This window comes from Acartia tonsa, chromosome 13, assembly GCF_053477335.1.
Source record: "Acartia tonsa isolate MP-2025a chromosome 13, ASM5347733v1, whole genome shotgun sequence".
Classification (NCBI taxonomy): domain Eukaryota; kingdom Metazoa; phylum Arthropoda; class Copepoda; order Calanoida; family Acartiidae; genus Acartia; species Acartia tonsa.
The window spans coordinates 26089210-26104606 of NC_137272.1; the positions used below are offsets into that span (position 1 = coordinate 26089210).

The 15397-nt window shown below is 31.5% G+C and overlaps 1 protein-coding gene and 1 long non-coding RNA gene across 3 annotated transcripts in view; one reads left to right on the top strand and one right to left on the bottom strand.

The window, feature by feature from the left end:
- Nucleotides 1-1174: 1174 nt before the first annotated feature.
- LOC145335125 (uncharacterized) overlaps nucleotides 1175-15397 on the top strand; it is a 43079-nt gene continuing 28856 nt past the window's right edge. Inside the window, exons 1-9 of one of the 2 annotated variants that reach the window (XM_080180854.1) lie at nucleotides 1175-1207; nucleotides 4002-4159; nucleotides 4445-4554; nucleotides 4878-4999; nucleotides 6000-6155; nucleotides 6754-6803; nucleotides 7366-7446; nucleotides 7839-7907; nucleotides 8422-8522. In XM_080180854.1, the coding sequence (XP_080036980.1) occupies nucleotides 1180-1207; nucleotides 4002-4159; nucleotides 4445-4554; nucleotides 4878-4999; nucleotides 6000-6155; nucleotides 6754-6803; nucleotides 7366-7446; nucleotides 7839-7907; nucleotides 8422-8522 (875 nt within the window). In that variant the 5' untranslated portion in view covers nucleotides 1175-1179. The remainder of the gene's footprint in view (nucleotides 1208-4001; nucleotides 4160-4444; nucleotides 4555-4877; nucleotides 5000-5999; nucleotides 6156-6753; nucleotides 6804-7365; nucleotides 7447-7838; nucleotides 7908-8421; nucleotides 8523-15397) is intronic. The other variant, XM_080180855.1, reaches the window with a different exon arrangement.
- On the bottom strand, nucleotides 10561-11683 carry LOC145304142 (uncharacterized). Its single transcript, XR_013873998.1, has 2 exons — nucleotides 11593-11683; nucleotides 10561-10811 (listed from the first exon to the last, which is right to left on the bottom strand). It is a non-coding gene; the product is annotated as an uncharacterized LOC145304142 (long non-coding RNA).

The window sequence follows — 15397 nt, forward strand, 5'->3', positions numbered from 1 at the left end:
CTTCGCTTTTAAAAGGTATCTTTAGCCTAAGATCTCACAAACCACTGAACCGATGTGTTTCTCCTTCACATTGAAGCTTCCTGTAGGTCGAGTAAAAGTTTCTAATAATTTTGGGGGAGAATACTGCTAAATGCTTTTAAAGTTCCAATGGCATTTTTGGATTTTGGATTTATCGACGTCGTCATAAAGTCGTGCAGAATTAAATTGCAACATAAAATTTAAAGGCATACCCAAAATAAAGCTTACGTGATCGCTATATTTGTTTTGAGATTCTAAATTATGTACTAATTATTATACTACTTCTATTTTGACTTTTTGTAAGCTTTATTAGTATTTACAATGTACATAGATGTCCTTGTTAAATTGACAATGTTTTGGCAACGAATATTTACTGAATATGCAATAAGATTATCTTTGATAATATGGTATTAGAGTATTGATTTCAAGCCTAATATATTGTAATCGTTATTATTAGCGCATCGTATTATAAACATCTTTCCATGGATATTAAAAGGCAAAGTTATAAGAATTATTGACGTTTATTTGATATTTGTAGAAAACTGGCTATAATACGATACAATTAATGATTTTTCAGTATGGCTTAGAACCGGTTCTAATCCAGTGGATATTGATCGGTTTCAAAGCTACACTGGAGATAACATTTTTGTCGCAGATCATATAATTTGCAACAGATAGTTAGCTTGCAAATTTCAAAAATCTGGGAAACAAAATATAATATAGTTGCCTGAGCCTGAAATGTATCGCGCTCGTTTTTATGGACATGAAGGTTATATACCCTGAAATAAAATCGTGGCATACTTAAGATATTAAAAAAGTATATAAGAGTATATAAGACTTTAAAACTCAAAGCTACCCTAAAATTTTTTTTATGATTTTGACGAATAAAATAGCCTACATAAGAGTATGTTTAGTAGTATACATATATGTGTTAATGAACTAGTCTATAGAGTTGTGTAAGCATACGTGGGCATAATTTATGTGTCATAAATTGCATTTAGAGCAATTTAAACAAGGAACTTTAAGTAATTATCCTTATATAAAAAGGTCTCTAGGGGCGTAGCTGATAATAATTATTAAATAGCTATGCTACAGTGTTCAATAAATTATTGTGAATGGTTTGGCCAATTTATATAAAAATAAACTTTTTCAGACGTAAAAATGGAAGAAAAAACACCAGAAGGCAAAGGTAAGAATTTTTTCAGTATGTCTTAGAAATGGTTTTAATCCATCGTATAATAATCGGTTTCGAAAAATCAAGTATAGCATCGTAGTACAGTACAGACAATATCCCACAATACCTTCCCTTTTCTTTAAAAACATCAATTAATATATCTTTCATTTTCTTTAATTAAAACCATATTGGCTATGACATTCTTTAAAAAAAGATGCCTTGTGAAGCATCTGATAATGCATATTAAAATGACATCATACTGGCCTATCATTGGTTAATTAAAATGTATATTGCCTACCATTGGTCTATTAAAATGTAATTTACCTATAATAGGTCATTTGTATTGTACGACGTCATTTTTTATAGGCCCTTTAAACTGCTTCTGCCTTGTGAGTAAATATTTTGACTGGCATGCATAAATTTGGAGCTTATATCTGAAAAGTTGAATTGTAATAGTTTACATGACGCTTCGCGCACACCACTGAATAAAATTGCAGAGGATGTCCTGCGCGCAGCAATAACCTAGTACTTTTCGCTAGAATTCAAACATGAGTTGAAATTTTGCAGAAAAAATGCTTCCAGGGTTTGGAACACTTTTCATACAATATTAACACATAAAAGTTTGTTTGCTTGGCTTATTAATTGCATCAATAATAATGGTTTATCCAAAGATTCTTTATTGAGAACTATAGGCTACGCACACTTTGAGAAAAAAAAACACCACAATACCAATAACTTATAAATAGGTCTTGCAACTTCTAGGGCACTCCCCTCTACCTAACCTATCCTAACATAAAAGAATCATATACTTTTTAATTATCAATGTAATTAAGATTAGGGATATTTTCTTTATTTTTTATATTTTAGTAAACAACTTTTCTATTTATGTGTGTCTACTGCAAAATCTCAAATATTTTTTTCCTTTATTTGGGAACGAAGCTGCTTTTCAGATTATTGTTGTCAGTATCAGATACTCTCTTGTCTAATGAACATTCATTTCACTGTCTTTATATCCGTACGTAATGCTCTAGGACATTTAATTTCAATTCTTTAGCGGATTTTTTAATCTCAAAATTACAAGTCTGAAATTTTGAATTAAGATTCCTATTACCAATGTGTATCTTCTCTAAAATTCATATGTTCATTTGTTTGGCTATTCTTTGTATTTGATTAAAATTTTGTATTTTTAATTTTGGAATTCTAAACTGTAGATTTACATTCAAAATAATCTATTTGGAAAATATATATACATTTTTAGAGATTTCATATTATATAAAATGAAAGTTGCATGAAGAAATCGTTTAATTTAATTAAAACATCGTATGATTGTTCAAGAATTAATAGAAAAATTACAATAGTAATTAAAAAAGAAATAGTTTTATTCGAATAAATGATACACCTTTCTAACTAAAAGCAAAAAAAATACAAAAAAAAATTGTAAAAAGAAAAAAAGTATTCTAAAAATGCTTGAGATAAAAAATGTTTGTATTGCAACATATAAATTTCCGGGAATCGAATAAAAACAAGGACGATAATATACATTTCTAGCTCAATATTTTAACAGGCATACTCAATAAATCAATGATGTAGAAATGTTCTATGTATTGCCAGACGAAAGTAGTTTTATGATACCTTACTTAATAACTTAACCTTGATATCATAGTACCTTATAAAAGCTCATCTGAATTAGAGGCGTGCAGAAGTGGGGCGTATCCAACCCCCCTGGCATAATTAAGAGGGTAGATACACCAATAGATGTCAACCCCCCTACTCCCACTTTGACAAGAGTCTAAACCCGAAGCACCAAATGGTGCATAATAAAAAATGACGTCATACCGTAAAAATTACCATAATAGGCCAGTATACATTGTTATTGACCAATTGTAAAATATATACTGGCCTATCATTTGGTCATATGGCGTCATTTTTTATTAGGCACTGCTTCTATGATTCCCCCTAAAAAAGCTAATGGGGCTGTCAGGGTAAAAAAAGTCACACACCTCATAAATTTAAGTTGGTGTTATAAAAAAAAATTGTGGCCAAGCCCTCTGCACGCCACTGACTGAAATTATTCAGACCCTTAAACTTTACCAAAATATCATTATCCATGGAAATATTAAAGAGGTCAGTTCAAAACATGTAAAGAGAAAAATAAGAAAATACAGAAAGAAAAAGAAGATAGTTATACATACATAGATTAAAATAAAAAGACAGCAAAATGAAATTTAAGGTAAAAAGAAAAGAAAAAAACAACATGGGGTTTATAACAAAAAGTTAGTAAACCATAGACAGACAGATAGACCAAACTAAATGTCTTAAAAAGTAGCTTCGCTAACAGAAAAAGTACTTAATTAATCAATTAGAATGATGTAACTATACTTTTCATTTTTTCCTTTGGATGTGCATTCATTTCCGCATATTTTCATATCGGCATACAAATAGTGTTTCATATTTCCCTAAAAAGCAGGGTGGCAAATCATGGATCTAAAGGGATAAGACAATGGCCGATAAATTAATGTCCATCCTCAATGATAATACAATGAATTACCAATTCTATACATTACAATTAGTTGTTGAAACGTTTGGACACACAACTAAATGAACAAGCCAAGTTCCCAAAGTTGTTAAGCCAACGAATAAAAAAAAACTTTATTAAAGACTTTAGGGACTATTGTAAGAAACAGCCCAATGTCTCCTACCTCTTGGTAGCAAATAAAGCAATTAAGTATTAATACTAGAGATTCAGAAGCTTGGCAATAAAACGGTTTCTTATTATTGATAGGAATAATAATTCTTGAATTGTTTTTAGCAGACTTCAACTTCATCACAAGCCTGGTAGCCCATTGTGTGACAGCTGCCGTGGCTGCTAACGCAGCTGATAAACCAGCTGCTGCAGCAGCATCTGATGAACCTACCGAGGAAAAAGTTGCTGAAAAGAAAGAGGAACCTAAGGTTGAAACCAAACAGGCAAAGTAGTTTAAATCTAGATGATAGGGTCACATTGTAAAGTGAAGCCTTTCTAATACTAGGGTCGGTTCTTACGTTGCAGCAACGTAAAGAACGTAAAGGCTAGCTCATAACGTTAATGTTAAAGTGTCAAACTTGGCATGATAATTATTGTAACAGTGAGGTACGATTAACATTTTAAAATCTATATAGTCCTATCGGTTTTAAACTTGGCATGCAGTCTGAATTCGGAGCTTTGCTTTACAGATATTGTCATTCTTGTTTTTACCCTGAACTACTTTGCAGGAGGCTAAACCTGCACCAGCCGAGCAGCCAAAAGTTGACGCAAATGAAGCCAAAAATGATCCAAATTTCATCACATCAATGGTAGCACATCGTGTAGTCTCCCATGATTCAGGAAAGAAAAAGTCTATTGTTTTGGGGAAGATTGAATTATTGTTCAAAGTTTTAGTAAAAAATAAATTTAATACAATAAGTAAAAAAGTACGTTCTTTTCCAAAGGAGAATAGTAGTAGATGTAAATTTTGGATTTTTAATTTTTACCCCCCCCCCTCAAATAAAAAAGCTTGGACATCCTTGCCTCTATGATAAAAAGATGACAACCCCCCCCCAAAAAAAAAAAATCACATACAAATTATGTTGTTTTGGCGCCTAAAAAAAAATAAAAAATAAAGTTAGACTAAACTAGAAAAATCTCCTATTGACTTTTTACTATTAAAGAATCTAAAGATACTTCCAAAACATCTCCCCCTGCCAAGAAAGAAGAAGTAAAGAAAGATGAGGGCGAGGCTAAAAAAGAGGAAGTTAAAAAGGTTGAAAAGAAGCAGGAAGAGCCTAAAGGTAATAAGGACAAGACGACAGAAAGACAGAAAAAATTAAAAAATTTAAGGTACATTACAGGTAAGTATTTTATACATGTATCTATAGGAATAAGACAATGGCCAATAAATTGTTGTACATTCCCAATGATTATACACAAAATTATTACAATTATTGGCTGAAAGTTGTTAAGCCAACGAATAAAAAAACGTTATTAGTAGTGTAATATTCAGCCCAATGTCCCATCCCTCCCTGGTTATAGAATAGGTTTTGGAATATGTAATAGCACTTATTGATTTGATTTTAGATTATAATCCTGACAAAAATATATGCAAGGAAAGAATATTTATAAAACTCTAGAAAAAAATGTATGAACTGTACTTTTCAAAATCAGGTCCTTAATTTGCCTGTCGTCCATATACTCTGCTAATTCTTAAACTATGATCCTATTAGTTGATGTAAAGCTTCTAAATGAAGCCTTATGATTTTTTAGCACTGTGTAATGGGAGTGGATACAAAACCGCGACAAACAAAACCGCGACAGTTACAAAACCGCCATATTACAAAACCGCGACAATAACAAAACCACGACAATAACAAAAATATAACTATGTAGGAATTTTTGTAGAAATACATGGCCGCAGCGCTCGGCCTCCTTGCCCATAACCTAACCTAACCTAAATATTGTAAAAAAAATATTAATATTTTGAAAAAAATCTACCAACCACTTTTTGTAAAATCCACGAAATTCTAAACTATAATTAAGTTAATGTACATTAAACATTCAAACATATAGGTTAGGTTAGGTTAGGTTATAGGCAAGGGGGTCGAGCGCCTGCGGCTAGGCAGGCCAGGGGGCCGAGCTCTGCGGCCATGACCTTCTTTTTTTATTATAGATTTTTAGTATTATAGATTTTTTTGTAATGTTGCGGTTTTGTTATTGTCGCGGTTTTGTAATGTGGCGGTTTTGTAACTGTCGCGGTTTTGTATCCACTCTGTGAAATGTGCAAATTTTTTTCAGTTGTGAAATCTGTTCCCTACGAGGAGAGCAATAAATTTGCCTTCATCCCATCCATGGTGTCTCACTTTGTTACTTCTTTTGCGCCAAAAGACACACCCCTACCCGCCGTGGGCCAAGCTGCCAAACAAGACAGCAAAAAATCTGTTGATTCTACAGGTAAATGACTTTAATTTAAAGGATTTATTTAAGATTAAGTCGGTGATGTTAATCAGTCTCATTTTAAAAGTGATTTAGTTTGTATATTTTGATTTTCTGAAAATATTTCACTGCTTAATAAGATACTTGTATAAATATCATCACTCGGCTGCTATTTGTTTCATGATCGGCTTATAAAATTTTCTTTTTGTAAAGATTTCTCTCGGCAATGTTATCTAACTAACAAACACTTTTTCTCGTATTCATTCGAATCCGGTGGATAGGAACCGGTTCTCATGAATACGAAAAAACTATGTCTAGCATCGTGTTATATCCAGTTTTCTACGAATATAGAAATGTACAATCATAAGATTAAAACTAGTTTTTTTAGCCGGTCCTTCGGCACCACGGGGCCGGGCTAAAAAAACTAGTTTTAATTTTATAATTGTACATTCTATATCCGCGGAAAGCCGTTTATAATACGATACGAGAAATAACTATTATTGGTTTATTTTTAATAAAAAATAACCTTTTAAAATTTTGTTTCTTAACTCTAATTAAATGTTATTTCTTTCTTGTTTTAAATATTATTAATGTATTAATACATGTAAATATTTAGACTCAGCTAAAGATACAAAGCAAACACAGGGTGAAGTCAAAGAAAACGAGGTAATGGTAAAGATAGTAATTTTTTCTATCTTTTCCTTTTATGTTTGTCTGTCCATTTGGCAGTTTTTCTGCCTTTTGATTTTAGATAATGATAAAGATAATAGTTTAGTTATTTTTATAAAATAATGTTTATAATTGTAACCAAAAATTGTATTTGATTCATCAGTATCTCTTTTGTTTGTCTGTCTGACTGCTTGACTGTTTGTTTGTCGTGTGTAAGTTGTTGTCATTCAATTTTTATTCTGGTTGACTGTCCATTTTTGTCCCATTCTGTCTGTTTTATTGTCTGTCTTTCTGTTTGTCATTCTCTTTGTCTGTCTGTCTGCGTGAAATTTAGATTTTCTTTTACATGTGCCGATGTCTGTCTGTTTTTCTATATGTTTATCTATCTATCTATCTCATTATATCCTATCTACTTATTTATCTATCTATCTCATTATATCCTATCTACTTATTTATATATCTATCTGTAAATATCCTATCTACTTATTAATCTATCTATCTATCTGTACATATCCTATCTACTTATTTATCTAACTATCTGTATATATCCTATTCTCAGGACAATGCAGACAAGAATGTGAGAAATGTGACATCTGGAGAAAAGCCCGCAAAAAAGGGTAAATCAAAACAAGCTAAAGAGGTAAATCACAAAATAACAAGGACAATTAGGTCCAAAAGTATTGAAACAAATCATATAATAGTAAGCATTACAAGGGAAAACATTGAAAGCAGATCGTTCGGAAGATGGGTTGGTAAGGTTGAGGGAATGGATATTCTCCTTTATGGATTTACCCCTCCCCCTCCCCCTTAAAGTGGTCTACACCCCACTCGATTTTGGTTTAAGGCGATGTCAAAAGTTTGGACACTCCGTGGCAAAACCCTGCTCACGCCACTCATTTAAAGAAAAGATTTATTTTTTTTTATAATAATCGTAATACTTTCATGGTGATTATTTATTTTCTAAGCTTTTTTGCTTGTGTTTAGTATCATTCATGTTTGTAGCGCAACTATTCTATTATCATTTAATTGTAGATTAGTGCTGAAACACTGGCTGCCCTGGAGAAGAGTTGGGATGTTTCTAAAGACTTAGATTTGGCAAAGGTAAGGTTTTTTTCCTTTTTTAATAATACAAAATTTTCAATAATAACTGAAAATGATATAAATATTGATAAATAGCCTTTTAGTAATGTTTTACTTTCCTTTATTAACATTGCTTAATTATGTAATAATTCAGTTTCATTCACAAAGTAATAATTGTTATTTGTATTTTATAGCACTCTTTACATAGCCCATGCAGTTATTAAAAAACACTAATATAAAACAGACCATTTTTAAAACTAAAACTAATATGCTTTCTAAATATACGCAAATTATTTACTATTACAATGAGATACAATTTGAAAAAAAAGAGTATTTTATAGGTTCATTATTTACTTTTACAAGTAACATTTTTAAATTCTTGACATTTTGCACTGTTTCTCATCAAACAGAAATAGTACAGAAAGTATATTTATATTTTTAGAAATCAGTTGTTTTTAGATTTTACCTCTATTACACACAAAAAAAGTGTATTTCTAAATATTTTTTTTCTTGCCTAGATACATACTTTTTTTAGGTGTTAAACAAGGCCAGATTACTTGGGGCAGCTAAACCAGCCCCCCTGCCCCAACAGAAACCCCCGCCAAAATTTGCCATCAGTGTGGATAAACTTGCCAGGTAATAGATCTATTACCATAGATGGGCTATCAAATACAAAATCCGTCAAACTTAAAAAGAAATTTCTAGCAGACAAAGACACCTGTTTTTATTTTGTTGCAATTATTTTGGTAAAATGATGATATCGGCATTATTCGTACTTTGCACCAAAAATAAACCTTTCATGGGTGGCTGAATGATGAATTGCTACGCGCAGGCTTAAATTTCTCGTAGTTTTTAAAGTTTACCTCCTAACCTTACACTGTACCACAATATACAATCATCTTATCTAAAATCAACAGATCTTGGCCTTAGGTTGACACCTTAGGTTGATTCTCAAAGACCCAATTGAGAGTCGGCACAAGGCAATTCCCAGGTTCTACGAAATACCAGAAAAAAAAATTGTTTTACCAGAAAAGTGGTAAAGCTGGTCAACCTGGTAAAATATACCAGTTTCGTGGTAAATTTTACCAGCAAAAATTTTAGCCAAAAAATTAGTCAAATTTTACCATTTTTTTTGTAAAATTTGACGAAACAAAAAACCCCGTTTTTTGTGTTTTAAATTAAAAACAGCTCTTCATAATCAGTTGTATTACTTTAAAATAATGACTTCTATACAATGAAGCCTAAATTTAAAATTTTTTTTTTTTTTTTAATTTTACCACTTTTGGAAGTTTTACCAAAAATGTGGTCAATTTTACAACTCTATTTTTCAGGTTAAGTCCGAATTTTCGGACTTAGACAAAAAAACGCAACTTGGTCAATTTTTACCAAAAAGTTGGTAAAATTTGACAAGGTATTTTTTTAGGCTAAGTCCAGATTTTTGGACTCTGACAAAAAAAATGAACTTGGTAAAATTTGACCAACTTTTTGGTAAAAATTGACAAGGTAAATTTTTAGGCTAAGTCCAGATTTTTGGACTTTGCCAAAAAAAAAAACTTGGTAAAATTTGACCAACTTTTTGGTAAAAATTGACAAGGTAAATTTTTAGGCTAAGTCCAGATTTTTGGACTTTGCCAAAAAAAAAAACTTGGTAAAATTTGACCAACTTTTTGGTAAAAATTGACAAGGTAAATTTTTAGGCTAAGTCCAGATTTTTGGACTTTGCCAAAAAAAAAAACTTGGTAAAATTTGACCAACTTTTTGGTAAAAATTGACAAGGTAAATTTTTAGGCTAAGTCCAGATTTTTGGACTTTGCCAAAAAAAAAAACTTGGTAAAATTTGACCAACTTTTTGGTAAAAATTGACAAGGTAAATTTTTAGGCTAAGTCCAGATTTTTGGACTTTGCCAAAAAAAAAAACTTGGTAAAATTTGACCAACTTTTTGGTAAAAATTGACAAGGTAAATTTTTAGGCTAAGTCCAGATTTTTGGACTTTGCCAAAAAAAAAAACTTGGTAAAATTTGACCAACTTTTTGGTAAAAATTGACAAGGTAAATTTTTAGGCTAAGTCCAGATTTTTCAGACCTAATACTTTCCAAACAAACATCCTTCTACTTAATGATAAAAATCGCAAATAAAATATAATGAGGAAATATTCAGACCTAATACTTTCCAAACAAACATCCTTTTACTCAGCACTATTTGCTTTCGTTATATGGAATATGAAATTAATAAAATATGATGATAATAATTTTAATTAGAATTTATTTCATATTATAACATAACAGGTCATTAAATATAGATATTATCCAGGTCAATACTGAAACTACAAAACTTACTAGTATCGTTTCTGTAAATAACATACCATACACCTGTCAAATGTGTAATAAAGTCAATATTTTTTAGAATTTTAGCTTGTGGAATGTTTGGAGCTCTCGAGTAGAACTTAATTAACTGACACAAATTTTCTCGGTTCTACATGTTGTCATAATAAACACTGATTGGGCGGATTGTAATCAATACGCTTTATTTCTTAATAAAGTCAATATTTTTTAGAATTTTAGCTTGTGGAATGTTTGGAGCTCTCGAGTAGAACTTAATTAACTGACACAAATTTTCTCGGTTCTACATTGTCGTCATAATAAACACTGATTGTAATCAATACGCTTTATTTAAGTTAATTTTAACTGACTAACAAAATATTCTCGGTTCAACATTGTCGTCATAATAAAACTTATTAGTATCGTTCTGTAAATTATTTGTTAATTTTAACTGACTAACAAATTTTCTCGGTTCAACATTGTCGTCATAATAAATAATGAAATTTTTTGTATAATCTGTGACTGTTACATGTTGAGATGGAACTCAAGTTGTTCTCCATGGAACTGCAAAGCTCCACACTTCAAAACTGGTTCAACTCCAAAATCCTGAAAAAGAATATTCATTTTTAAATTAAGCAAAGGATTAACAAATCAAAAAGGCCTTACAAAAAGGAAAGTTAACTGTTTTGGGAAAATTTCATGGAGAAAGTAGATACAGCTTGTGTACGTGCCTGCTTATTAGAGAAAGTTTAATTCAGTTATCAATACATAACCAGACTGAGAGAAACTAAGAATGTCTTATAACAGGAATTTGGAGTTATGGTATGAATTAAATAGTCGTATGTTAGTTTTAAGAGAGAGTCTAGAGATTAGAGCCAGAACTGACAATGTCGAGATCCAGAGGGAGGTTTGTAAGAGGTTATATCAGCATGGATGGATTACTACACATCTTAATCGCTGCCGTCCTTCCCCTCTGCTGCCCGCCGCTGCCCAGGCTGCCGAACTGGCAGCTGTTCTTCACGAAGTAAACATGCACGAGGATGAATGTAATGCTGTTTAGATTTTAATAATATCCTGAATGTACTGTTTCAATAATATAAAGTAGTAAAATCTAATTTTAAATAGCTACCTATCTAGTACGTTATTTTTATGTATTAACTTTTGTCTAACCAGTTTAATATCTATCTAATAAATTTAATAATAGCTTAATTGTTAATATAATTTAGTATACAGTTTCATGAAGGTAGTTCGATGTGTGTCTGTGTATATTAACTTCATATTTGTTACGCTTGTATACATGGAAAATACCTTTTGGGGGCGAGGTGTTGCCGTAGTTGCGTGTAGGATTATTCCAACTATCTTTTATTACAAATAATTAAACACTTACTTTTAACGGATGAATTTCTGATGGCAACAGCTTCATGTTGGTGCAAGAAATGTTCCACGATCGAATTGCGGTCAGCTTATAATCAGAGAATACACCCAGTTGTGTGCGAAGCTAAACCTGAAAAAGAATATTAATTGAAATATAATTTATACATATTTTCAATATTATTTTACATAAAACACATCTTATAATATCTTTCTATTAAGGGTATAAATTCGTTACGCTTAAAACAATCATAAACCTTAAAGGGCGAATATAGGTTGGATATAATATGAGCTTATTTCAAAGGTGCTATTATATAGATTATAATAAATAATTTAAAGATAATGACATATCTAATTGTATTAGTCTGTTTACAGCTTATAAAACCTGTCTAACTCAAGATAATATTATGTAATTAGTGTGGTTCCCTAAGAACTCAAACACTCTACCATCACACAAGGCTTCGTAGCAAGGTTGAATTAAAAAGCTTTCGTTAAAGGATAGTCTTAATAACATGGCCTAAAATATCCATGTTCTTATTAAAATTATTTTAACACTTACTTCTATGTAAACCATTCACTAATTGCAGCGCCCATATATTTTCTCACGAATCTGATTCCTGGCTAAGTCTGAAAAACAATATTAATTGAAATATAATTTGTTAATATTTCTATTATTATTTATATATATTAATAGTAGAATACTTTAAATATTAAGAATAGGATAAAAAGTCGTTCTTATATCATATATCAAAAAGGTTTAAAAAATTATAAAACAAACAGTTTATCGAAGCAGCTTAAAACCATGCGTAAGGTCCTATATTATATTGATTTTTTTATTACATTATTTAAACACTTACTTCTATGTGAGCCAATCTTTAATTGCAGCGCCCAAATAGTTATTTCTGATGAATCAGTGTTGCTGAACCTGAAAAACAATATTCAATTTAAATATAATTTATTAATATTTCTTTTACATTTATATATATTAAACCCCTTAAAGAATTATTTAATATTAAGAATAGGATAAAAAGTGTTTCTTAGATCAAATCAAAAAGGCTTAAAAAAGGCTTAAAACAATTATCCTATTATATAAATATATTAATATTGTTCTCTTTTACAACGAAGCTTTTTATTTATTTTAATCTATAGCTGAAACTCAAATTAAAAATAGGATGAGGCCTCGACTTTTCTCTTCCTACTTTAAGTGCCCCTAGAGGCTTCTAAGGGGCATAGCCGCTAGTAAAACTTAAACCGTTAATCGAAGGCAGCCTAAAACCGTACGCTCAAGGTCCTATATTATTAATGTTTTTATATTAAAATTATTTAAACACTTACTTTTACGCAAACCACTCTTTGATTGCAGGGTCCATATACTAACAGCCAAGACTGGTAGACACGTACTTTTTTAAACTTCTGAATATCAGCTCTCTAGAATTCTTAAATGACATTCATATAAATCTTGTGAGATGGACCATCTCCTGTCAATCATACTTGGATATAACACGTATTTTCTCTAAGAGACTTGAAATAACACTCATTGTTTTCAATAGTTTTCAATCGGTATAGCGGCATTCATGCACATGCTCTGTACAGGTATACAACTTTATATTGAAAAATATTTCTTTTATATCCATTGCAATATATTTTTTTATATTTTATCGATGATATTTCATTTAAGTCATTGCAAAAATATATTACATTCACATTAAAAAAAATTTACATTAATTTAAACTTTCGTAACCCTGTTTTCAGAAGATCAAATCAGCGTGCTCGACAAAGTTGCCAAACTTTAAAAAACACCTTATGTATATAATATCATTTTAATATTTTACCGGTTAATTAATTAAAACTGCATAACTTATATAATTCATGAAATGTTATTATTCGTTGCATTTTTACGATTAAAAATATAACCTGTCTTGCAAAGTGTTTTGCCACCTATTCAATCTGTATGTTGGCAACCGTAACTTTCCATCGGCGCAATATTCAACTGCACTATATGACTACGGTGCATTTTTGTATTTTAGTAATCATTTTTAGTGAAATTACAGTGAATTTTTAAGTTAATATGTAACATTCTGTTTTATAATTCAAATTTTATCATTAATTATTGAGAATTCTTTGTAAAATATTCTTCGTATTCGTTTTTTCTCCCATTTTTGGGACTCTTTTTAGCTTGCGTAATATACAGGACTTTTTTAAATGTAAAATTAATAAATATATTTCTTGCATCGTAGTATAAACGGATTTTCGCAAATATAGGAGTACAATTATAAGAATGAAACTACTTTTTTTGCCCAGAGGTGCCGGAGGCACTGGCTAATAATAACTGTTTTTAATCTTATGCTTTTAGATTTTTATATTCGTAGAAAACCATGGATATAATACGATATGCTAGTTACCTAGTTTTTTTGCATATGAATGAGAACACCTGTTCCTATCCACCGGATTCGAATGAATACGAGCTATTTTTATTTTGTAATTTTTTATTTCTTAAATATTCTACCTTTTCAGATAGTTCTGAATAACAGGCTATTCAAGTCAATCACCTGGGTACGCGTACATCATAATAACAGGTATGGGTGTATATTAGCTGTATAAGATTTATTTTTTTTCTCCTGCTACAAAATTTGTTTTAAATAAATAAGGGGGGGGGGAAGTTTTGACACATTTGCGTAAACAGGGAGTATAGGCTTTATCTTTGGACTGAGAGTATAGGTTATTAGGGATAAAATCATTCTTATATGATGAATTTTCCCAAGTTTTAAGATTTTTTGGATAGGCCTCCAGGTTCCGGAGCTCCAGGCCTTCCCCCCCCCCCCTTGTTTAAGGACAAATAAAATACCGGAAAGTTAAAAAACATTAATCACACCCCTCCCAAAAATAAACAAGACAAACAAAATAATCATTCCTCAAATTAGGATGAATCCATACGAATACCACGAGCTGCATGACAGATGGGACGCCCTCATGGTTAGGATGTTGAGACTCTTCTCCAAGCTAAATATTCGAGTTCAAGAAGAATCATGTGGCATTGATGACGCTGTTGAAATAGTAAAACTGTTATACCATCACGGTTGGGTAGAGACACACTTAAAGAAGAATGAACCTATGCCCGAGAATCTCTACGAGAACGAGAGACCCCGCCTGGATGATACCGAGAGATATGTCATTGACCATGAAGCCGACTGTGCACCTTTCCTCACCAACGTCAGCCCTTTTTTCTAAATAAAACCCATAGTAACACATCTCTTTTCTTAATTTAGATTAACCTGCCCGGCCCTGATAATATTCAAGACCATGAGTTCTTCACATTCTGACGAGCAGGAAAGAATAAGGAAAGGTAAAAACTACGAAATTATTGCAGGGGTGTATATTCTGCTCCGGGGGGGGGGGGGGGGGGAGGGGGAAAAAAGAAATAAGTGGATCAATGATGGAAGTTGCTTCAAATCACCTGCTCTTGTTCATGGCTAGTTGTCTTTTGTAGCAGGGGAAAAAATTGTTTTTAACCAAAAAATGTTTCAGAATTCTTTGAGTTTCTTCATTAAAAAACGCTTTAGTTTTCTCATTTTTAATTCAATGTTCTTTCCTTTCAGGGAAGAGAAAGGAGAAGCTAGGAGAAGCCGAGCTCGCCGCCGGCGATTTCATCCAGCCTCCGGATATCCATGCTGAAAGCGAATTTTAATTGTAATTTGTGGCGTTATCCTCTTAGAAAATTTTGTTTGTATTATTTAACTCCCCATCCCCCCCCCCCCCAAACTAAATTGCTGGGTTAGGTTAGGCTAGGTTAAGTTATACGGCTAGGTAGAGGCCAGGGGTCG